Here is a 25,365-nt window from a genome sequence, read left to right on the forward strand (position 1 = left end):
TTCTTTATCGAGGTCCTGCCTTGGCCTACATTCTATATACTGAGCTATAAACAGCTCTCGCGGCGCCAGGCTCCCTCAAGCCTGTAACATTCCACCACAGTCCTCTTCGTCATATTTTGTGTGCACAACACCCCTGCTTTAAAATCTAGACCACCTGTCACCTTTCCTCAGGTCTTGAGATACTCGTCTAGGTCAGGTACACATCGTTTGTGCTCTTTGGGAAGATGGCCCGAGTCTCAGAGCCAGGGAAGTGGCACAGAAGCTCTCTTTGAGGAGGTTACTGGCAGGGCCCGCTGCTACCGCTTCTCTCCCCTTCCGCACCCCTGCAACTCTCTGCCACCCACTCTGAGGAAGGAGAGGTTTCTCTCAGAGGCACATCATGGGGAAAGTGGAGGATTTACAGACTTGTCTAGATTTAAATCTCAGCACTGCCTCTTCACCTCTGAGCCGGTCTTCTCGTTTGTAAAACAGGGAGAGTATCACTTCCTTTTTAGAGCTGTTCTGTGAGGGATAAATGATACAATGCACGTAAGCGTCTGGCACAGAACAGATGCTGAGTAAGGACTGTCTCCAACCATCTCCAATATACACAGCCATCGTGGCCCCAGAACATGCATTTTCCAACAATACTGTAGTGGACTTCAGTACAGGTGACTGTGCTGAAATCACCCAAGGTGATTTACTCTGATGAGCAGCAATGACTCTGAACTTGAGTGGCCCAGGCACTGCTCTAGAGGGGCTGAAGGAAGAACTCATATTACTCCCCTGCTTTAGCTCCTCCTTTAAATTCCTCCAGATCAGGGAGCCCCATGGCTTGGGCTTCCTAGGACTGCCCCTCACAAAAAATAAAGACTTCTTACTCTGGGCTGGATAGGAGCAGAAGCGTTTACACCAGAGCTGGAAGGCTATCATGCGAGTGGCTAGAGTGGGGAGGGTGGTGAATAGCAATGCAGCCCAACCACATCTTTCATCTCAGTTGGATTTGTTTTAATTGCCCTTAGCTCTGCCAAGGCCCTGCAACTGAGACACCTCTGGCTCGAGGCTGAGCTAATAAGTCGCACACCAGCTAGATTAGACCCACGTTCTTTAACTGGCCATAGGTGTGTGGGTTCATTTCTGGGCTCTCTATTCTGTTCCGCTGATCCATATGTCTGTTTTATCTGAAGGGCACCAGTAAGTGTGTGCCGAGGTGCTAAAAACGCCAGGGAGGAACAGACCGGTGAGCCGGAAGAGGAAGGCCAAGCAGGTCCCAATGACTCTGGTGTCAAGTCTGACCTGCTCAGCTTAGGGTTCGGTGGCAGGCAGCTTCTGACAGGGTTCCCCAGGCTCCCCGCCTCCCATATTCACCCCCTTGCCTGGGCTCCTCCCGCTGAGTGTGGGCTGCACCAACCGGCTTGCTTCTAGTGAAGAGACTGTGACAAAAGTGACAAGATGTCACTTCCAAGATTAGGTTACAGAAGACCAAGACTTCCTGCTCGTCCACAGTCTCTCTCTTGCCCTCTTGTTCACTCTGATGAAACCAGCTGCCACGTGGTGAGACGCTCTGAGGAGATGCCCATGTGACAGGGACCCGAGAGAGGCTTCGGCTACCCACCAACCCCGAGGAACTGAATCCTGCCAACCACCGCGTGAGTGAGCCAAGAATGGGATCCTCCCGGTGGAGCCTGAGATAAGGGCAGCCTGGTGGGAGACCCAGAACTACTAATAAGTTAGGAAGTGTTCTGGGCCATGTTCTAGTACAGAGGCAGCGTTTTAATACCTCAACTCAGCCTGGGCTTTTCTCAGGTCTCATCAATGACATTTTTACAAACTCTAATTGTACAGAACATTTGTAGAAGGTTGGTCTTCATACCTAATTTAGTTGCTTTAGTTGCAATATTCAATAATTTACCTACCCTCTTTTTTCCCTTCATGTATCTAAACTGAGGGTAAAATGTTTCCTTCAAAAACTGTTGAAGACCACAGCAAATGAGAAATTACACACACACACACACACACGCATACGTATGTGTCTATATAATATATATTATTAACATTATATATCTATGATATTCAGTGCCTATGAATTCCTCCCCTTCACTCTATGCTTAAATTCTTCGGGTATCTTATTCTGGCACCTTATATACTGACTACACTACTTTCAGATCTAAAACTAATTATTTGTCATTTCTCTCTTTGGAAATGTTAGAGGTTTCCTTTATCACACAGGTTTGGTGACTATGTTTTCACAAACAATTGTGATAAGTTTTCTATCAGCTAGACAAAAGATTTAAACGAGGAATTAGTCAAATGTATTGTTGGCTTTTCCAAAAGAAGAAACTTTCAATATTCTTTTGTACAAGGTTAGCTTTCAATGTTTTTCTCTCCTTCCTGGTGCGCACTGGCTGATTTTAACCAAGCCAGTCCCCTCTCAATCATGCCGTGTTGCTATGTTTTTGCCCACAATGTTCTCTTATCTTGGAGCGATCTCTTCCCTCATTCAAACCCTGCTTAACCTGCCAAACCCAGCTTGAGTCTCGCCACTTAGTACGTAATCTCTGCTCAACAAGCTCCTTGGGTACAGGGACTATGCCTTAAACTTTGGGGGGCATTTCCCTGAAAACTTATAATGCCAGGCACTTGGTAGTTAATGAACAAATGAGACTGAAGTCCTCTAAATTTCCTATTTATACCCCCAAATTTCTTTCGCTAACACCTTTTTTACTCTTTTGAGATATTTAGTCACTTCCTCATTACTTCCTTCTATCTCCTAACATCTTGTCTAACTCAGCTTTCCCTAAAACTCTCCTTATACTTGAGGCCATAATTACAGAGGCATTTACAGAGCCATTCAAAGCCATTAGGATTATTGGCTGATTAAGGATAAGTCGGATAAGGAAACCCAATGGGAACTAGTTCTGTTTTTTCTGGCTTTCCAATTTATCAAAGTCAAGTTCTCAGAGTCTAAATGCTTAATAAGTACTTTCTAAAAGATTTCATTTTTTTGTTTTGTTCTTATCACACTTGAGTGCTTAATAAACTTTTTTCCCAGGGCTTGACATCATGCCAGAGCTCTGCTGTCTCTTCTTCCATCCTACCAGCACAACATCGTGTGTTTTCTTAAAAGAGCAGGACTTTTAGGTCCACAGGGACCACTTAAAAGCTTATAAATAAAACACTGGTTGGGCTTTTTCTAAGTGTTTGATGAGTGAATGACTGAACAAAATAAATATAAGAGCAGAATACAAAGAATACAAGAAGCAGTAAAGTTTCTTTCCTCTCATTACAGTGAAGTGTGCTTACTATACATGTGAGTGGGGTGGGGTGGACATGGGTTAGCAGAGTGATCTTTATGGAATTTACCAAAAGTAAAGCCTGAAGATCAAGCACTTCTCAATACTAAACTGAAACCAGATTATAATGCCTGTTTTTTTGTTTTAGATCAATTTCTCTCTCAAAAGTACAAAGGCAATTTGCTCAGGCTACCGAAGCATGATAGAAACAATTCTTGAGAGGGGCTAAACCATCTCTGCTTTAATTTTATGCTCATCAAAAACCTCTTACCTATAATTTGATCTCTTTAAGTGGACTTGCTGCCCAGAACAGAGAGTCCTAGACAGATGAACCACCCTAGTTCTGGAGCTACGCAGATATCTCAGGATAAAGTAATTAAATGGGATTTTTGTTTCTCAGTCAGTATCCTGGGAGTTTAGTTAGCCCAAACCAGTCTTCAGAGGCTAATCAACTCTGAGTGAAATGAAATGATTAAGTTTCTGGAAGTGCAAAGCTGAAGAACTGCAAAGTTGTGACGACTCCATCAAAGTACTGCCACTCTCTGAGCACCTGCTTAAGGGCATCTTTAAAAACTATAACATAAGCGAACTTAGAGATAGTTTAATTCAATTCTCCTATTTTACAGAAAAGAAGACTGAGTCCCAGGATCTGAATGACACTGCTAACTAGAGGCAACAGTGGGATTAGGAAAACAGTCTTCCTTCTACTATACTACTTTGCTCTCATCAGGAAAGGTAGCACTGAAAGATAAATAAGGCTGTGGAAGGCAGTCGTGTGCTGGTTACTGAAAGGGGGTTATGTGAACCAAGTGTATCATTAAAGGGAGAAAGGTTGTTGGTGTTTACTGAGCACCTACTGTGTGCCTGGCACTGTTTTAAGGACTTTACTTGTATTACTCATTTAGTCCTCACAACAACCTTGTGAAGTTGCTAATGTTATTTCTATTTTATAAACGAGGAAACAGAACCTAGAAGAAATAAACTTCTGCATTTAAGAAGCAGATCTGGAAGGAACTCAAACACCAGTCTATTTGACCTCCAAGCCCATAGCTTTCATTTTCTTCCTACTACATAGTTAGACCTGATAAATTCCTCTATAAATACCCAAGGAGTGTCAGAGCAGAGGAACTTCAAGTACAATATGATTTTTAAAAAAATTTTATGTCTTCTAAAAGATATAAACCCACATTTTAAGCTCTGAGTACTGAAAACTGCCGTAACACTTCAGCCAGGAATATATTAATGCATAACTCCTTAATGCTTGTCAGAGGATTATGACAATACCCTGTAGTGATTTATTCTTAATTATAATTGTAAATTTCTAGTTTTATACAAAAAATGCTGCCCTTATATTAAAAATACTAGAGACTGGGTAAGTTTCTTCAGTGGAATATTGTGCTTTAAATTTTCCCATTAAAAACCTAAATTTTGAAGTGCGTATGGGAACGTCAGAGGCTCGAAAATTTGTAAGGCATTCTCCTTTTCCTACCCTTCAAAAATCTCTTTTTCAAGAAGTATAAGCTACAATGTCAAAATGAGGAAGAAGGATGGCTAACTTCTAAATAAATCTCAGGGAGCAGTGTCGACTGAGGCAGGGAGCGAGGCAGCTGCCAAAAAGCAAGAGTAATGGTTTTTTTTTTTTTGGTAAACATACTAATACTAAATCAAATGCTAATTCAAACTAACTTCCTGTGATTTAAAGGAATTTGTCAGAAACCAATGAATCTGAAAGATTTTAATTCATTTTTTTTTTTAGTTGGTCCTATTCTTAAGCTACTAAGATGCCTTAATTCTTGACATTTAACCTAGAGACTGCCTGTAAAGGTTTAAGCATAAGTCAAAACCTGGGGGCTCAAATCCAACTCATGGAGGCGTTTTGCTTGGATCATACAGAATTTTACTTTAATGTGAGAGCCAACATTTTTTAAAGATGAAAAAAAAATCACATTTAAAACATCCAGATCTAGAGCTTCTTTAAAAAAAAAAAGTAAAAGGGAAGATTTGGCAGTGATGCACTCACTTTCCCATACGGCCAAAAGTCTGCTGAAGCCCTGTGTCAGCTGCCCTTTTAGAGAGGTGTGGCCACTGGTCCACAATTCCTGGCAGCCCACCTCACTCCTGTACTTACCTATAAACCCCTTCCTCACCCCTGGAGGCACCTGAGTTTGTGACCCCTATTTTATAGGAACTGGACAAGGAGAATGCAGGAATTTAAAAAAAAAAAAAAATAAATAGAAGACAAAGCCCACATCACTTAGTCACTGTACTAGACAGCAAAAACAAACAAACAAACAAAAACAGAAAACCCCAGTGCTTCTCAATACAGTATGTCACAGTATCTTGGGACACTTGATATCAACTAGCTCATGACGGAGGGAACTTTTAAAGTGGTGTAAATCCTTCAGCATAAATGTTCAAATGCAGCACTTTTAGTATTCTGGCCCAAGATTAAATTCTAGGTGAATATTTCAAAAGAATTCTCTTATCTGATGTCAATTAAAAAACAGCTCCTCAAATTTTTCTACCACTTCTAATATTTATGCTGAGTTTCTCCAAGAGAAAAACAGGACACAGCTTTCTTGGTTTGTCTAACACCTCAGCACAATCTTTCCAATAATTAGACCCTTCTCTTTGTCTGTCAGTAACTATGGCTCATCTCACACTCAAAAGCCAAAACAAAATGCTGGACCAGGATCGGAACTATGGTCAGGATGCATGAAGTAATGAAATACAGTCTCCGACTGGCCCAACTTCTTCTCTACCAAGTTAGCTCTCAACAGCTTCTGATTTTTGCCCACCTGGTGGCGAGACAGCAAATTCAAGGATTTTTTGGGGTTTTTTTGCGGTACGTGGGCCTCTCACTGTTGTGGCCTCTCCCGTTGCGGAGCACAGGCTCCGGACGCGCAGGCTCAGCGGCCATGGCTCATGGGCCCAGCTGCTCTGCGGCATGTGGGATCTTCCCGGACCGGGGCACGAACCCGCGTCCCCTGCATCGGCAGGCGGACTCCCAACCACCGCGCCACCAGGGAAGCCCCAAATTCAAGGTTTTATTTCAACTAGCACCTTTGTTAAAAAGGGCGGTTTCCTAAGCACCTTAGGAAATAACTTTCTGGCCCCCTCCCTAGTCCTCTGCTCCTTCAAGTTCAATTCACCTTTTTCCCTAATATATGACGGCCCTTTTTCTGGTGAGCCAGTTATCTTGTATTTTACAAAGAATGGGAAGCAAAGAAAACTGCCAAGGACTCTGCCCAAGGTCACAGAAAAAAAAGGCAAAATAAGGACTTGGACTTCCTTAAGACTTAGCCCAGGGTTTGGGATTCAGGAAACAGTGACCTTTGAACATCATTTCTGGTGTGCCAAAATTATTTGTAGCAGAATATTTAAGGGTATAAATTTAAAAGGAGGAAGTGAGGGAAGCCAAGATGTACGTGTTCCACAGGGAAAGAAAACAAAGTCCTCAGGTTTCTAAGGAGGGAGATGGAGAGAAGTGAGTTGAATGTGGGCCAGTGGGCACGGGGGAGAGGGAGAAAAGGGGAAGGAGGCATGCAGTGGGCAGGAGGAAGGGAGCTGAGAATAAGCACGCACAACGAGGACAGGAGGGGACCTGTACCGAGTGGGTGGGCGGACAGATCAAGGAAGCCATCCATGTGTACAGAGAAGACTCAGACAAGTGCGTGTCCAGAAGGCGTTTCCTAATGAGAAGCCAGACAGACACCCTATCCCCAGTCAAGGAAACAGAGAAACAAGAAGATCCATAAAACACAGGAGAAAATGTGCACAGTTATGTTACTTCTTCCCTCACATGAGAGGGGGCTCACATGCCCGTGAGAAGCCTGTATGTGGCTGAGAAGCAGCCCAGCACAGGCGTTAAGGGCACGGACTCTGGAACCAGACTAGCCCAGCTGCCTGGGTTTGAATCCAAATCCTACTGCCCACTAGTTGGCTGACCTTGAATAACTTACTTAACCTCTCTGTGACTGTTTTCTCTTCTGTAAAATGATAACGTTAAAGAACTAAGTGAATTAAATAAAGCACTGAGAAGAGTGTCTGGCACATAACAAGTGCTACATAAGTTAAATAAAATAAATAACACGTACAAAAAGGAATGCATAAAGGAGGAGACTCACGTCCTCAAACTCTGAGACAGTTACAGTATAAAAACCACAGCATATTCTCCTAGCTACATATTCATATCCTTGTAGAAAGAATGTCACAAAAGCCAAGACATTCTAAAGTTTAGTTAAGTAGATGGCAAACAAATCACAGACCTAGAGGGAAAGAGAACCCAGTGGCGAGGTAGCTGGAGAAGAGCGGACTTGGGTAGGAGTGTAAGGAACACACGTGACCTAAGAAGTCACAGACGGGCTTTTACTCCAGACTCTGGACACCAGGCCTGGATGGCTGGGGCTGCGGTGCCGGGAGGTGAGGGCAGCAGTTGGCAGGGCTGGACCAACTGCAGTATGTTAGGGCTGACTCGTGTCCTCTGCTGCCGATCAAATATGAGAGTGGAAGTAGAATCAAGCTGCCTCCCGCCTCCTCTACTGCATTTCTACTTACTTCACCTCATCATCTACAGCCTTAGCCCAGGCCTTTGTTCTCTCGCCTGCATTTCTGAATCAGCTCTGCCGCTGGGCTTCCCGCCCCCATCTCTGCACCCCCATCCATCCTCTCTTATGCTTCCAGGGTTACTTCCCCTAAAAAAATATGCAATCACGTCATTCACCGCCTTGTCAACCTCCCCTGATGGGCTTCCCGCTCTCAATAATAAAAAGTTCCATCTTGACACAGCAGATGCTTCATTATCTTGCTCCAATGTCCCTGTCTGGTTTCGCCTTTCACCTCTTTACTCAGCTAATTCTAACCCACCCTGAACTTCTCACTGTTCCCTAATATACTATATGCTACGGTGCTGTGCCTGGACCCCACTTTACGACCCTTTCTATCAGGAAAAGTCCTTTCCTTCCTCTGAGACCCACCTTAATTGTCATCTCCTAAGGAATGTCCCCCTCAGTTCCCTAAGCAGAGAAAGTTCTTCATTTTCTGAGTGCCTACAGCATTGTGACCAGGCATCTCTTATAACACATGCCACCCAAGACTGTAATTTAGCTGTTTAATTGTCCGATTTCCCATTAACCCCTCAGCACCTCATAGAGACAGCCAACTGTTTTACTTATTTTTAAAAACTCCCAGGGCTTCCCTGGTGGCGCAGTGGTTGAGCGTCCGCCTGCCGATGCAGGGGACACGGGTTCGTGCCCCGGTCCGGGAAGATCCCACCTGCTGCGGAGCGGCTAGGCCCGTGAGCCATGGCCGCTGAGCCTGCACGTCCGGAGCCTGTGCTCCACAACGGGAGAGGCCACAACAGTGAGAGGCCCGAGTACTGCAAAAAAAAAAAACCAAAAACCTCCCAGACCTAGCATACTACCTCGCATATGGTATGGTTGCCTGTCAAATACGACGGTTGAATCAAACACAACCCTTCCATAACACAGGGAAAGGGGAATCTTAATTCTAACAGTATAAACGTTTGAGCAGAAAATACGGTAACATTTGAGACTGTTCTGCAAAGCCCCCAGCTCTACTGCCATGGTGGGTAGACGGCCTGCTGCTTACCGCTGAATATCCTTGTTCTTCCACAAGGAGGCAGACTGAGCCTTGGGCACGCGTTCAATGAAGTTCACCAACTCTTCCATGAGAAGCCTGAGTTTAAACAAAGAAAGTGATGAACACTCAAAAAGGAATCAGAAAAACATGGCACTCTTAACACTGTAGCCAAGAGAAGCGGGCTTGCCTGCCTGCCCTCCCCAGTCGTCTTTCCTCTCTCTGCTGCACATAAACGTGGGCACCATTTTACATAAAGTTGAACAAAAACCTAGCCTTTGCGTTGAATTTTCACGTTAAAAATTCTGAATGTAAATGATTTAATTCATAAGCCTGGTGTGCTTCTTGTCTCTAAACAATGAAATATATAAGCCTATGGTTTAACTCACACTCTTAAGACCTCTGTCTTTATTTATTTAGGTAATTAAAAACACAAAAGGACAAATAGTTAAATGAGCATGAAGTACCTGATTTTGGTGGCATTAGAGGTGGGGGTAGGATTTTTTTTAATGACAATATTAAATGGACATTTTAAACTGGTAAAATAAGTTTTCTTCATTAGGAATTAACAAAATTCCACATGGAAGAATACTCGAAGGCCTAATCCTAAAACTGTAACTCAAGGACCTGCCAGAGGACAGGCTCTGCAGATCACAAGCTGGATCACCACAGAATCACAACTGAGGGAATCTAAGAGATGCCTCACTCAACTGGATCGATGATCCCATGCTCTGAGGAATACATGGGAACAGAGCACTGATGGGGCCCTGGATGGCTAGGGGACGACCAAAAAGCTAGAAATAGACTTTCAACATCTTGAATCCCCTACATAATCCAGTACAGATGTTCCACATTGACTTAAATCCTCTCCCAATAAACACACAGACATGGCAAGCCATAAGTTTATTAGCATTTGAATGCCGAACAACTTCATTTCCACTTATTTACTTATTCCTAACACTATCATCGTCTTTCTTTTTTTTTTTTTAAATTGTCTTTCATCTTGAAGGAGCAGTACCAGTTCCAGCATTCTAAGATCCGGGATCCAGGCTCATTATTGTTCTGGCTGTAGCTTTCTGGAGAAGTGTCTGGTATGTCCATCCTCAGGCTTTAACTTTTTCAGACTAGAATCTAATGTTTTCAGCTTGTCCTCTCACCAAAACTGTTAAATCACCTTGAGTGCTTTACTTTCCTACAATGTCTCTTCCTCAGATCCTTTATGTTTTTCTGTACACACCGCAGGTAATATGGTTTGACACAAAAACAAGGACATATTTTGTTTCATTTCTGGTAATTCCATCGTATTGGACTTCAGTCAGATTCTAGAACCCAAAGCACTTAGATCCCATATTTCGGGTCTTGATAGTATTACCTTATACCATACTTCTTTGTTTGCTTCAACACAATTCTTTTCTTCTGGGGTAATTTTCTTCTCACTAAATGATGCTATGGTTACTTGAAACAACCATCTGTCCCATGGAGGCTTGGGAGGGGCAGGGGAAGGACAGCACAGCGTTCTCAGAGTCAAAGAAGGGCTCTGAGGTTTTTATTCCATACAGTCCCGAGTTTCACTATGTCAACAGTACAGACAACGTAACCATCTAATTACCCTGTTTTCTACAAGCCGTCCCCATTTATAGTCTGCACTAAACCATAAGAGGGGGGAAATTTTGAAAACAAAGTAGTAAAATTTCTTCCTCTTTTCTTAAATATGCTGTGTTCCTTTCTCTCCCGAAGCTCTCTGCACTGCATCCTGGTGGCATCCTACTGAATGATACTTCCCCTAATTAGTATCATCTGCACAGAGGAGCTGTCTCTGCAAACTCCCTGTTCCCGTTTTTCTAAAAAAGACTAACGACCATTACTCGCAGCATCAGTCTCTAGGCAACTCCAAAGAACATTTGTTTTATCTGGAGAGTTGTCTATTCGTGCCTGTTCTCTGGGTCAGCTGCTCAGAGGGAAATAACAATCCCACCTCGCACAACACTCTATTAACAGTCACCACTGAAGGGAGGAGCTCGCCAGCCACTCTCTAATGGCACAAGAAGAAATGCTCTCACCTGCCGATCTGAACGGAGGGCTCTGTGGCATAGACCGTGCCTGTGAACCCCGTGTGCTCAGTGATGTAGGGCAGAGCCATCATGCAGTGATAGTTAGAGATGAGGATCACATCTACCGTAGACAGATCTATTAGCTCGGTCTGAAAAGAAAGGGGAGGGAATGATAGATATCTGTGCGGGGCACATAGATCAATGTGATGGGACTGAAAAATGATGTTGCCAGAATGCAGAGGAGTGGCTTTGGTACTACAGAATAATGATGCCTTTCCTGCAACACTTCTATTCTCTCCTTTTAGGATATTTCCTAATGTTGACATTACGCGGCAGGACAGGATGGCTACTGATGAGAGCGCAGCCCGTCCGCCAGAGATGCTCTGATTTTACCAAAACAGAGTTCTGCGAGTCAGACGTGTGAGGATGAATGACAACAGGACACTTCAGCAGCTGCTGCCTGGCAGGGGGAACCATGTAACACGAAGCAGACAGCACAGTATCAGCCGTGAGGGAGAGGCACACAGAAACCAGCTCTTCAGAAGTCAAATGTGGGAGGCAACTGTTTTTGGAGTAACTTCTGACCACTAGTGTTGGGTATAGAGCCCCCCGCAAACGTAGTGGCAGAGTCATAAGAGGAGGTTATACTCTTGTGTTCTACCCTAATCACAACCCCTGCTCTACCCTTCACTCCATTATTAAGGTCATGTGAAAAGGGAAAAGACAGGTTGGCAGGTGAGAAAAAAATGCTACCCATGTTTGGTAAATTTTTATGAAAACTCTTTTAGTAGAAGGGAACTTTTTTTCCATAAATTTAAGTCCTACCTGCCTTTTAAGGCTCAATTCTCTTCTCCCACTAAGCCTTCCTTATTTGCCCAGACGAAAGAAACCACTTCTTCCTCTGAACTGTCAAGGCACTTAATGAATATCCCTCTCGTGGCAGTTATTATTCTGTATAAAGGCAGGCAGCTCAAAGTTATCATTTTGTCCCCCTAAAACTGAATGTCTCTGAGCTCAAGAATCCCGTGTGACTCAGCTCTGTCCCCTCCCCGCTGTGGTAGCCAGGACATAACAGGCCTTGGCGCACTGTTGTTGGAGGACTGCATCGTTATAAGCAGCACCCTCTGTGGAGAAAAGTGAGATGCAGCGGTTCAGAGACATCATCTTAGTCTCTGAGCTCTCCCTCACGGAACTTACCCCGTGGAAACTGTATGGTACAGTACGGACAGCATGGGGTAACTCAAGAAAGAGTTTTAGTTAGCAGAATGGGTCACAGAGCTACTATGTCCCCCACGGAGTAGAAGTAACAAAGATGTCTGTGCCCTCTTTGCAAATAACAGAGACAGTGTGCCATTTTGGCTGTGGGTATCTTCTGGTTGGTGACTTTATGTGTAAAGTAAGTTGATTTAATAAAGCCGCCAAGGCATAATCAGCTCCTGAGGACAGCGTGGAGATTAGAGGTCAGAAGCTGCTCACCGCCGGGGCAATGGCAATCTGTGTGAATAAAATGTCTAAGGACATAACTTAACTCCATGCTGTGTACTGCACTTCCAAGACAATATCCTCACATAACAAAGGGTCATGGGACATCCTGCTGGTCCTATTCCCCACCAACTCTCTAGAAGCATTTTTAAACAAATGAGAAGATTAAGACATAGCAGCAGAGTGATACGTCCAGAAGAAAACAAGGGAAGAAGAGTTGAAGCAACAGTAAAACCCCAAAGCATCCCTACCTTCCTTCTACCTATACAGAAACTGGGTAGGAATATTTGAAATTTCTCTTTACTATTTAAGAAACAACCCATAGAGTCTAGAATGATAAGAAATTTGGTGAGGACAGCTGGGGAGAAAAAATATATATATATATATTTTCTGCTTGTATATATATCAAGAGTGCCTACATAAAAAATTTTCCCCTGAGAAATAAATTTAACACCCAAACTATGTTTATATATTCACATCTATATGTTTACTTGCATACTTTCACTCAGTGAAATCCCATAAAGACTATTTTAATTTTAAACTTTTACATACAGACACTTGGGTTCTACAGACCATGAATTGGGTCAAAACAATCATAATTTATTGGTTGCTTACTATACTGTCCTAGACTTTATGCACAGTCTACAGTGTAGACTTTGGGGGAATACAAAGATATTTAAGGTAGCTGCACTAGATTATAAATTCCACGAGGACTAGGACTTCAGTTCTGCCTGGCTCAGCCACAAGTCAGCCAAGATTGGATAGCGTAGTAAGTCCCTCTCTCCTAATTCAACAACTCTCATATTTTCTCCTGATCATACAATGCCCTGGTTTCCCTTAAAATAGTGACTACTAATAACTTGTCATAAACCACAAATTATGACACTAGTTGAAAAAACCTATATGGCTTTAGAACCCTAAATATAACAGTGCTGCTTTAGCTTGGCAAGGGTGAACTGTGAAACGGTGACTGTTTAATTTCAAAGCTTAGTAGTTGATGGAGCAAGTCAGAAAGTCACCAGAACTCCAAGCCAGGTATCCTCCACTGAGGGCCACAAGCTGAAGGCTGCAGCAGTCAGTGCCACAGGCAATAAACTGACAATAAATGTAGCACCTACGATTAGGAATCTTTGAACAGATGGGGAACTGCCCCACCAACTCCTAAATGACAAATGAAGATCACGAAAAAGATTTTATTAGCAGTTAGGGAGAGCTCAGGATTCTCAATAACTGTCTACCTTCACACTTGTTCCTACTAGTTTACCTCAAACTCTCCCTTATTTGCCAGTTTCAATTACCACGTCCTTCTTTGTTTTTCTTCCTCTCTTTCACTCTGGTGTCCTAAAAGGGCACATCACCTACTTCAAAGAGAGAAAAAAAAAAGTTTATCTAAAGGATATCAAAGGAAGTTGTAGAAATGGAAGGAGAGAGAGGAAGAAAGGACAAAAATAAGGGACACAGCACTCCCAATTTCTTTTTTCTCTGGCACTGAAATGTGAAAGTATTTTCGACAGGCACTGACATCCCCTGGGCACACGGAAAGAATAGAATGGTAGCTTCTTATTGATTTCCTCAGGAACCCTGGACTGGCTACTGGCTTCCCTATACTTCATCTGTGAGCTGAGAACTCCATCTAGGCCACTCTGGGGATTAGGCCTGTCAGCTGAGATTAGTTTCCTTTAAGACTAATGCAAACTGATCTTTGTTTCCTTTAAAACAATGAAACTGGACTCAAACACTTATAACAAGTCTCACTGTGATGATAATATGTAAGCGACAGATATCCATGACTCAGTTCAGAATCCATGAATTTCAAGCAATATTCTATATGTCATTTCAAGTCAGCAAGAATTTTTACAGTTTACTATACTGGCTAGATAACAGCAACTCCCAATTACCCAAGACTAGAAAAAGTATGGCTAACCTAAGACACAGGCATTATCCAGTCGGCCTTCTGTATCTGTGGCTGTGAAACCTCTATTCATTGCACTCCATCATTTTATATAAAGTGCTTGAGTATCCGTGGATTTTGGTATCCACAGGGGCTCCTGGAACCAATCCCCCGCAGATACCGACGGATGACTGTAATTACAAAATTAAAAGGCTTGAGATATTTCTTTACCTTGCTCAAAACTATGCTCCAGTGTGACTGTCAATGTGGATTATAGAAAAAGCTAGGGACGGGAAGAAGAGAGTGACTTCAGTGATTTACAGACAATATAAAAAGCTCCTAAATGATATTTTAGCTGTAAAACAAAGTACCTAGAATAACAGATCCATTTCAATTTGAAAACAGGAAGCTAAGCCCCTGAAAATTATTTCCTGATTTCAGTTTGAGAGATGATAAGATATGCTTTGTTTCTACAACAAGATTCACTTTAATCTTACCTCTGGTAGGCAGAATTCGGGCACAGAATCCACAAATACATGACCTGAGCACTCCTTTAGCTCCTAAAAGACACGAAAAGAAAAAATTCTAGGAAGTAATATCCAATAGATACAGCGCCAAAGAAATTTCATCCCCAAACCAAACTTTCCATGAAATATCACAGATTGCTGGAGTTGGAGGGAAGCTGGAAGCTTATTTAGGCCAACTGTTCATTGTTTAAGCTCAGGGAGGCTAAATGTTTTATTTAGGATTAAAAAAATGCTGGCTGGTGGCTGACTCAGGACTTGAATGCACATTTCTTGATGCCTCTTCAAGGAAGCCATGTGTGGACACATGCTGCTTCCATAACTCATGACCCAAAGCTTTCCAAATAATTGTTAGATGGACCATACCAGCAATATCAGAATGATCTGGAACACTGATGGAAGTAGATTCCTGGGCCCTACCTAAGATCTAAGGGATGAGAAACTAAGGATGAGGCCATGGAACCTGTGTTTATAACAAGCACCTCCAGCTATTTTGTTCTGCAATTAGGTTAGGAGTCCAGGGCATAGACAAATGATTTAGAGCCCCTTTCTCCTCCTACCAAGGTTTGAGGGGCAAATAAGGAGGGAGATGAAGAGTACAGGGTAGGGATTAAACCACCACCACCACCACTCAAAAGAAAAAAGTGTACTTATAAAGAGAGAGAATTTAGTGCAGCTCCCACTCTGCCCGTGACCTATAGTATTTAATGTGCCTGTCTTACTTTGGATTCTTTCACAAACAGATCCTGAGAAAGGGTGTGTGAAAGCTTATAAGGGAGGTGCTAAAAACAAACAAACAACAAAAAACCCAGCAGGAGGAAGGGCAAGTGATAAAGGGAAAAGCAGGTGACCGATGACGAATATGTTACAGAGCTACATACCACTGTGGGCAACAGGGAGTCACTCCCATGGGGAAACTCGAAGAAACAGTATCAAACATATACCTGGGAGTTATTCCACTCAGGGGCAAGGGACCTGGGATGTTTATATAGCAACTCATGCATTTGGGGCAGCTTTAGGAAAAAACTGTCAGGCAAAGCCATACAGGTATTGGCATCTGGATTTATGACATAGGACACTGAAGAGACAGGAGTGGGCCACCAACAGAGTCTGCTACAATGCCCCCAGGAGGCCACCAGAGTTGCTGCCTTCCCTTGATGACACTTTATACTGAACTCTATGCAGGAGTTTTTGCTCCAAAGTTAAAGCTATCTATGACTCTATAATGAAACCACTAAAAGATAGATTTTGGTTGACAGTTTCCTCTTTCTGGAAAGAGAAAAATACTGTTAGAACTTTGTTCCATTGTGTTTTCATTAGTCACCAAACATAAATTTCTATATATTCATATATATGTACCTATATTTATATACTGGAGTCTGAATGATTTTACTCTCAATCTTTACCTGAAAATAAGGTATTAACTGTATGTTATTTTCCTTTTGAATTTTACAAGTCTCCTATCAGAACCTTGATAGAATATTTCCTCCCCTTGCCTTCCACTGTAAACTCTGGTTCCTCTCCTTATATGAGTACCATTTAACCAGTAGAGTGCTGAGCCAAAAAAAGACTGAAAGCCATTCTTTTTTTTCTTTCCTTTTCCTTTTCTCTGCAGTACGTGGGCCTCTCACTGTTGTGGTCTCTCCCGTTGCGGAGCACAGGCTCCAGACGCGCAGGCTCAGCGGCCATAGCTCAGGGGCCCAGCCGCTCCGCGGCATGTGGGATCCTCCCGGACCGGGGCACGAACCCGTGTCCCCTGCATTGGCAGGCGGACTCTCAACCACTATGCCACCAGGGAAGCCCTGAAAACCATCCTTAATTACAATGTACCTGCCAGCTTAAAACAAATGAGCAATTATGTTTAATGGAAGAAGACTCCCAGCTCCCCTAGGATGAGGTTAAAAATGATTAAAGACAAATCATGGGAAATTTATAAGCGCTGCCCGGCCTTAAATTGACTATGTAATCTTCTTCGCCATATTGCCATGTACCAGGGTATGTGTACCTCACATGACAGAGCCTCCTCTGAGGCTCTCATCCTTCCTGGCCTGGAGCAGCATATTTGCCATTCCACGCACTTACAATGTTACTCTATTTTATTCACCACTCCCTCCTAATGAAATGCTCCCACACAGACATGCAAGTCATTTTGCTCACAATGCACAGGTAATGGGATGCTTCTGAGCCTTTCCCAGGGAACAATGATTTACAGCCAGCAGAGAGTTAGGCTGAAATTTCATCAAGTGCACAGATTCTTGATTGTCACATAATTTTTACAGTTAGCTATGAGGGAAATCTGGTTTCAAATCATGCATTTGGCTTGCACTCGAGGTTGGGGTGTAGGTACAGGAGTTAATTCTGTAAAAAGAGCACCTCTTTATTTAACAATACCAATTACAAGAAGGAAATGCCTTATTCGATTCAGATGAATCATTTTAAGGATCCTTACACTTATTCAGTCTTTCAATTTTGAAACTGGGGAGAGGAAGAATGATTTGGAGGCCTAAGAATGGCATGGATAAGCTTGACAGTTTTTAATCTTCCTTTACCCTCTGATTTTTTTCAGGAGAAAATTTGACTAGATTATAGTTTTAACATTTTTTTTGTATCTCTGGTCTCTCACGTATACGTTAAATGCCCAGAAACTGATCTGAGGAAGGAATTATTGTGAAGATAATCTAATGTTAAAAATTTAATAGCCTTGAAAAAAAAAAGTAATTTGAGTCATTTACTTTAGGCCTAGTTAGTGATTAAAGTCATAATAGGACCCCAAATCCTAGATTCCTAGAACTATGTTGTTTTCTCACAACCTATAGGAGTGTCCACTCCAGGCTACCAGGATCACAGATCATAGTCTGGAAGGCCCTTTGTTCATATTTACCTGAAAACATGCTTCCCTCTCACTCCCCCAAGAGCACACTGCCCGGCAGTTAAACACTCAGCTCCTCAGTCTGTTCTCCACATGGCAGCCAAAGCGGTCTGAGCAGAGGAAGACACTGCCCGCTGCAACCCTTGGTGGCCTCTTATCACCCAAAGAATAAGACTCAGACTTTTTACAAAGCCCTAGCTGATTTGACCCCTGACAGAGCAGTTTAAAACTCACAATGTCTGGGGGGATTTTAAAGTTATTAAAAAAAAAAAGTTCACTCCTTACAGGTGGAGAGTCAGTACAGCCTCAAAATGAAATGAGCTAGGGACTTCCCTGGTGGTCCAGTGGTTGGGACTTCACCTTCTGATGGGGTGCGGTTCGGTCCCTGGTCAGGGAGCTGGGATCCCGCATGCCTCGGGGCCAAAAAACCAAGAAAAGGCAGTATTGTAAAAAATTCAATAGAGACTTTGGGGATGGTCCACATCAAAGAAAATCTTTTTGAAAAAAAAAAGAAGAAACGAGCTAGATGGAATTCTCTAATAAGCATCACCACTGAAACTCTCATTGCAATTCTAAAAATAATAGTTTTCTTTTTGTGGTGGTAAAATGTATTTGCAGCAGAAGTTCTTAGATTTTACACATGAGAAAACTGGATCTGTACCTGAACACTGAGACTCCTTAAAAGGCTCTTAAAAACAATAATTACCAAGTACTGAAGACTTTACATGGGATTTTTCAGGGAGAAGACACAGGGGAAATAATGAGCCCATCAGTCACATTATTATCGGGTGGCTCCGGTATGACAAGATGGCTTTCCAGTGGGTGTAGATACACTTCAGCTAATCATTACCTTGTCCAAGAAAGCATTTCCATCCTTTAGGGACCAGCCAGGAAGATTAGACAGCCTGGGACTGCAAAACAAAAGATTAAATTATCCTAAATAGATTATAATCCTCAGTGATTTCACGGTGACTGTACTGGCTCCATAAAGTGAAAAACAGTTTGAAATTACTGGCAGCAATGCCTACCCAAAATACTAATCAAAAAGATGAAAAATAACCATGTGGTATCAAGCTTAAGAATTAGTGGCAGTGGAACATTAAAAAGCCAAATAGTTTTGCGCTAAATTGGGAAAATTAAAAGAATGCTATGCAGAATAATAAAGAGAAAAAAGAATGATGAGACACTAGAGTATTGTACAGTTTTCCCATCACTGGCCCCGACTTCACCTTGCTTGTGTTTGACAACAAGCCTGAGGGGAAGGCCGAATGGGACCATTATATTGTGGATGACAAAACAGACTCAGAGGGGTCAGGTGTCTGATAAGAGCACTTAAGCTGCCTACCAGCCAGAATTCACCACAAATAACCTGAATTCTGCTTGAGTCCACCTTCTGGATTCATTGCTTATAAATGAATTAGTCAACTTGTTACCTGCGGCTTGAGTTTCCAATTCTGGAAAATGAAGCTAGTTTTCCTAAGCGTTACGAAATACATACCTAAGCGAGTAATTTCTAGAAGGTGAGGTTAATTTCACATATACATTACATTAAAGAAGTCTGAATCAGAAATCATTCACTCTGGTAAGCTCAGGATTTAACTGTGTGCTATTGGTTGACCAATACTGGAGGTTGAAAATGCAAATAACTCTGGAGAAAAAAGAATGCTGGTAAAAAGAAAAACTTAACGATCAAGGTGATATATGAAGAAAAGCACACAGAAGTACAAGTTGGATGGCAGAAGGATTTAGCACTTCAACACAAAATTAGTCTGTGAAGTAAAAATTAAAGGCAAAGTATGGGCGTGGGACTAAAAGACTCTATAATCAGAAACCAAGTTAACGTATAGTACTGGATACTCTCTCTAAAATAAGTTTATCAAATTCTGACTTTGTAATTAGGTGGTAGGTACGAAAGTCAAATTGAAACATAGATATGTGAATATTTGTCAATCTTCTAGGAAAGATTAAAAACCTGAATAAAATATAAATGCATCTAATTTTAGAAAAAAAGTGAGAATTTAAGGGGTAACTTTTAATTTTGACATAATTACTAGCTCATAGAAAAGCTGTAAGAATGTAAGTACAATGATGTCCCGCATACCCCTTGCCTAGATTCTCTGTTTACATTTTCCCTTTATTAATCAAAAAGTGAGAATTTTTGGATTTCATTCTTGAGAATGAAAATTACTACTAGGAGAATCAAGTTTGGTTGGCATAAATTATACCTGAAAAACTTTTTTTAAAACTCTGGGAGCTTTCCCAGAAAAAAACTCTATTACCATTAGCTGTTTAATTCCCATCTCATTTCAGTCACATATATACCTTCACTTATAGACTTCTTACTTCTTAAAAAATATTATTTACTACCAGATCAGATTAAAAAACCAAGCATTCTAATAAAAGTGTAATGACAAGACAATCCGAATACTGTTCTCATTTCATGCACACTAACTCTCTAAAAGAAGTTGTAAATACCCACTTCCCTTTACAAAGAGAACTGGATCAAAGGACATGCATCCTGTCTGTTCTCCATCAGACACACACAAGTCAACCTCCAAATTACAGATGACTGATTCAATTAGTTTTGTCCTCATCAAGTGATTAGAAATGGTACACTGTTTATGGGACTTCCCTGGTGGTCCAGTGGTTAAGACTCTGCACTCCCAATGTAGGGGGCCCAGGTTTGATCCCTGGTCAGGGAACTAGATCCCGCATGCTGCAACTAACAGCCTGCATGCTAAAACTGAAAAAAAAAAGATCCCGCGTGCCACAACTAAGACCTGGTGCAGCAAAATTAAAAAACAAAAGAAGAAATGGTACACTGCTTATAAAAAGACATTTTTTTTAAGTAAAAATTTCAGGTATTGTGGTTTTAACTCTTGCTAAACATTTTTTTATAACGTCAAAGCCTTCTATGAAGTATCTGTAGTTATTCTGGATTTAAGAAATTGCTAGTAGATGGTACTGAATGCTCAAAGGAGAGCAAGACCATGTTATAACAACAGTGCCAATGATAAAGGGGCACACAAATGCGTCATCAGATGGCAAATGGATGCTGACTACAGAGATGAAAATATTTTGTTACTGGGGACCAACAAGTTAATGACCAAACCATGAAGAGTTAGCAAACTTTAAGCTACCAAAGAGGAAGAGATTTATTACTTTGTTCCTAATGATTACAAAATCTGAGAGGGAACAGGAGTTACGAGGTGAAGACAGAGGGCGATTTTCCAGAAAGAGGGACAGGAAACAACCTCATCATTTGGTGAAGTACTGAAGGAGGATAAGGTATTCATCTTCACTCATTCATTAATGAATCTTGATTTATGTGTCGAGCACTCAGCTGCTGGTGATACGACCATGAGCAAAACGCGCCTGTCCTCCTGAGGGGTTAGGGAAGACAGACAGATCAAGTAATCACACAGAGAACAAGCTGTTATGAATGATGAGGCAGCACACAGCGCACAAGGCACCACAAAGTCTCCTAACAAGGGACTCGTCTAGGCAGCATCAAGGCAGCAGTTCTTCTTGAGTCTCTGAAGAACGAGCTGACATCTGGATGGTAGCAGAGTCAAGGGGAAACTGTGTCAAGGGGCAAGGTCTGGAGGGAATAAAGAAAGAAGACAGCTACAAGGCCCAGGACTTTCCTCCAACCATTCTCACCAGGCTTTGGCATGGATATCTTAAAAAAAAAAAAAGGTTATCCAAATGAAATTTCAAGGAGGGTCCTATATATACCCTCCCCCTCAACCAACTAAAATGCCTTCTCTCTGTCCTTCCCATATAGAAACTGGAGTCATAAATGATCTGAGAGAGGAGCTCCTGCTAAATAGACTAAGGGAAGGTGGGTTCAGGGAGGGGTGAAGAGCCTTCCTGGCTGAAGGAACAATCTGTGTGACTGTTCCCAGGCAGGAGATGAGACTTCTTTGAAACTGAAAGAAAAGAAAAGAGCAAGATACTAGAAGAGAGGCATAAAGCCTAATGTACCAAGACTGACTTGGTATTTATCCTAACAGCAATGGAAGGGACTTCCCTGGTGGCACAGTGGTTAAGAATCTGCCTGCCAATGCAGGGAACACGGGTTTGAGCCCTGGTCTGGGAAGATCCCATATGCCGCGGAGCAACTAAGCCTGTGTGCCACAACTACTGAAGCCCACCCGCCTAGAGCCCGTGCTCTGCAACAAGAGAAGCCACCGCAATGAGAAGCCCGCGCACCGCAAAGAAGAGTAGCCCCTGCTTGCCGCAACTAGAGAAAGCCCGCACACAGCAACGAAGACCCAACGCAGCCAAAAATAATAAATAAATAAATTTAAAAGCAAAGGAAAAACCACTGAAAGGTCTTAAACAGGTGAAAGACGAGATTAGATCTGTATTTCTAAAAGGTGATTTTGGAGAAAATTGACATCAAGTGCCTTCTGATAACACGTACCATCATTTGTGTGGTATTCCTACCGAAAATAGTAACCCCAACCTAATTATGAGGAAACGTGAGACAAACCCATATTGAAAGATGTTATATAAAATAATTGGCCTGCACTCCTAAAAATGGCAAGGTCGTGAAAGACATAGAGACTGAAACTCTTCCAGATTAAAGGAGATTAAAGACGTGACCAAATGCAATGTGTGATCTGGATTGGATCCTAGACCAGTAAGTTATTTTTCTTTTTTGCTATAAAAGGCACTACAGTGAAATATGAACTGGTATAACTTGGGAAATGTACATAAGGTACACAGCTCAGATACTTGTATAGTATCGACGTTAAGTTAACTGATTTTCTTTATTGTACTGTGGTTATGTAAGAGAATGTCCTTCTTCTTATAAGACAGGCACGTAAGTATTTAGGTGGCAAAGGAGCACGGTGTCTATCTTTCGAATGGGTCAGAAAAAACTACATGCGTATGTAACATAAAGAGGCAGTGATAAAGCAAATGTGATAAAATGTTAGTAACTGGTAAGAGTAACTGGGAATTGTCTGTAACTATTCTTGCAACTTTTCTGTAAATCTGAAGCAATTTCAAAATAAAAAGTTACACAAAAAGAAGACTCTGGATTCAGACAGGGGCAAGAACAGAATTGAAGAAACTGGTTAGGAAGCTTTACCAGTAATGCCTGTAAAAGAGGATGATGACTACCACAGTAGCACTTAAGAGAAGTAACTGGATTCTAGAGCTATCTAGAAGGTAAAAATGACAATGCTTAATGAAAGGTTGGATGTGGGAAGCGAGGAAGGGGGCATCTAAGTGAACTCCCAGCTCTCTGGCTTTTATAACAGGGTGCCATTCCCTAAGATAGGGCAGCATGGGGGGAAACCAGGTCTGGGAGGGTATACTCTCCTCTTCTGGACCAAGTCTAATCATAAACTCAGTTTGGGGTACGGTGAGGTCTGAAGTGCTTTCAAAGGCACATCTGAGGAGAGAAACCAAGTAGGCATTTTGGATTTATGGTTATGAATGTGGAACTCACATGTGGAACTTAACGAAAAATACACATTTGTAAGTTATTGTCTGGATGGTTATCGAGGCCCTGAGCATTTATCTTTTATTTTATTTTTTAAAATTTATTTATTTTTGGCTGTGTTGGGTCTTTGCTGCTGCACGTGGGCTTTCCCTACTTGCGGCGAGCGGGGGCTACTCTTCGTTGTGGTGTGCATACTTCTCATTGCGGTGGCTTCTCTTGTTGCGGAGCACGGGCTCTAGGCACGAGGGCTTCAGTAGTTGTGGCACACGGGCTTAGTTGCCCCACAGCACGTGGGATCTTCCCGGACCAGGGCTTGAACCCGTGTCCCTGCCTTGGCAGGCGGATTCTTAACCAATGCGCCACCAGGGAAGTCCCTCTGAACATTTATTAAATTCCCTTGGTAGAGCCTCTGTGGCCAAGCACTGAATACTAAAGAATTCTCATGCGTGATGACCAGTTAGAGGAAAATGAATCTCCAACGTAGATAGAAGAGAAAGATTCAGAGAAGTAACGAAAACCAGGACTGTATTATCATGGAGGAGAGTGATGCTGAGTGGCTAAGGAGGGTGAGGATGACAAATGCGTATTATAGCTACATGACGTGGAAGTCATTCGTGATTTACTGAAAGATGTTCTGGTGGTTGGTGTGGGCAAAGCAGACTGGGAAGGAGTTAGGAATGCTGAAGGGGAAAGTGGGGTTGAGAGAAGGTTAAAAAGATTTATTTATTTTTTTTTTACATTTTAAGTTAGAAGTGACAGCATAATTAAATGGGAAGGACTGAGTCAAGATGGAAAGATTCAAGATAAAGGAAAGATTACAATAGCAAAATGATGCAGAAGGAGAGAAGGGTTGAAATCCAGAGAAGACAAAGGGATTCATTCCTATGACAAATATTTACGGAGCAGCTACTGCATGCCAAGAACTCTTTTAGGCACTGGGAATACAGTGGAGAGCAAACAAAATCTCTGCCCTTATAAAACTTACCTTTTAGTGGAGAAGAAAGACAGTATATAAACCAAGTATGTATATATGATGTAATGCGAAGTGCTCTGAAGACAAATAAAGCAGGATGAGGGGACAGAGAGGGACTGGGGATACTATTTTAGCCAAGTGGACCTCCAAGGTTTCTGGCCTGAGCAAATGAAGACACTTTTTGTAAGGAACTGCCATGGGCTGTTAATCATCCCATTAGTATAACCTCCCTCTGAGAGAAAAACAATGACAAGGGGAAGAGAGAGTAGAAGTGGATTCTGTATTCACTTGAGAATACAGAATTAGGTAAAGACAGGAATGAACAGGAAAGGGAAAACATGTAGCTAGGACTGTGTGCCCAACTCAGGTTTTGAACACCTAGATGATTCATGACCCTGCAGAGCATGTAGGCCCCCATTTGGGAACCCTCAGCATACCCTGTATTTTATTTTCTTTAGTAATTATCACAAGTATATAGCTATTTTTTGTACCACAAGTATAATTAAATCTTCAACTGTGTAATTCTTTCTCCTCTGACAGACTATAAATTCCATGAGGAAAGAAAAGTTGTCTTGTTCATGTCTGTATCCCCTGGTCTAGGACACTGCAGATTCTTAACACCGAGTGAATGAGGATTTTAAGCTTTGGAAGGAAACAGACAATGATATCAGGCTATTTTAATAAAAAACATGCAGTCATTTTTGTTGAGAAATATATATGACACCTACAGTTCCTAAATCAACTATAAACACATTTTTTTCCCCTTCTGGATAATATCTCTGGATGGTAAAAGTATTTCTAAGTGCTGGATATGATTATAACTGAATTTTATCAGCTATGCATAAAATGTAACCTGGAATTAACTCTGACCTTGTCCCCATCACCTTACTGTATCCCTTATCTTAGAAAAAAGTCAATCGTTGATTTTTTTTTTTTTTTCTTTGCGGTAGCGGGCGGCCCCTCCCGTTGCGGAGCACAGGCTCCAGACGCACAGGCTCAGCGGCCATGGATCACGGGCCTAGCCGCTCCGCGGCATGTGGGATCCTCCCGGACCGGGACACGAACCTGTGTCGCCTGCATCGGCAGGCGGACTCTCAACCACTGCGCCACCAGGGAAGTCCCAATCGTTGATTTTTAATTCTACTTTTCCTAGATGGTTCACAGGGTTATCATTATGAATAATCATTGCACACAGTGAAGTCTTCAGCAGTGAATGAGATACGTTAGATGGTTTAACTAGCTCGTTA

At 42.2% G+C, this 25,365-nt stretch overlaps 1 protein-coding gene across 2 annotated transcripts in view; it reads right to left on the reverse strand.

Annotated features, from left to right (window-relative positions):
• INTS9 (integrator complex subunit 9) overlaps positions 1-25,365 on the reverse strand; it is a 109,923-nt gene that overhangs the window by 51,902 nt on the left and 32,656 nt on the right. For both annotated transcript variants that reach the window (XM_082842628.1, XM_082842627.1), the window contains exons 3-6: positions 18,538-18,598; positions 14,792-14,854; positions 10,931-11,070; positions 8,883-8,969 (exon numbers count right to left, since the gene is read on the reverse strand). In XM_082842628.1, coding sequence (XP_082698754.1) covers positions 8,883-8,969; positions 10,931-11,070; positions 14,792-14,854; positions 18,538-18,598 — 351 coding nt within the window. The remainder of the gene's footprint in view (positions 1-8,882; positions 8,970-10,930; positions 11,071-14,791; positions 14,855-18,537; positions 18,599-25,365) is intronic.

The sequence above is a fragment of the Leucopleurus acutus genome (assembly GCF_964270905.1).
Source record: "Leucopleurus acutus genome assembly, chromosome: 7".
Classification (NCBI taxonomy): domain Eukaryota; kingdom Metazoa; phylum Chordata; class Mammalia; order Artiodactyla; family Delphinidae; genus Leucopleurus; species Leucopleurus acutus.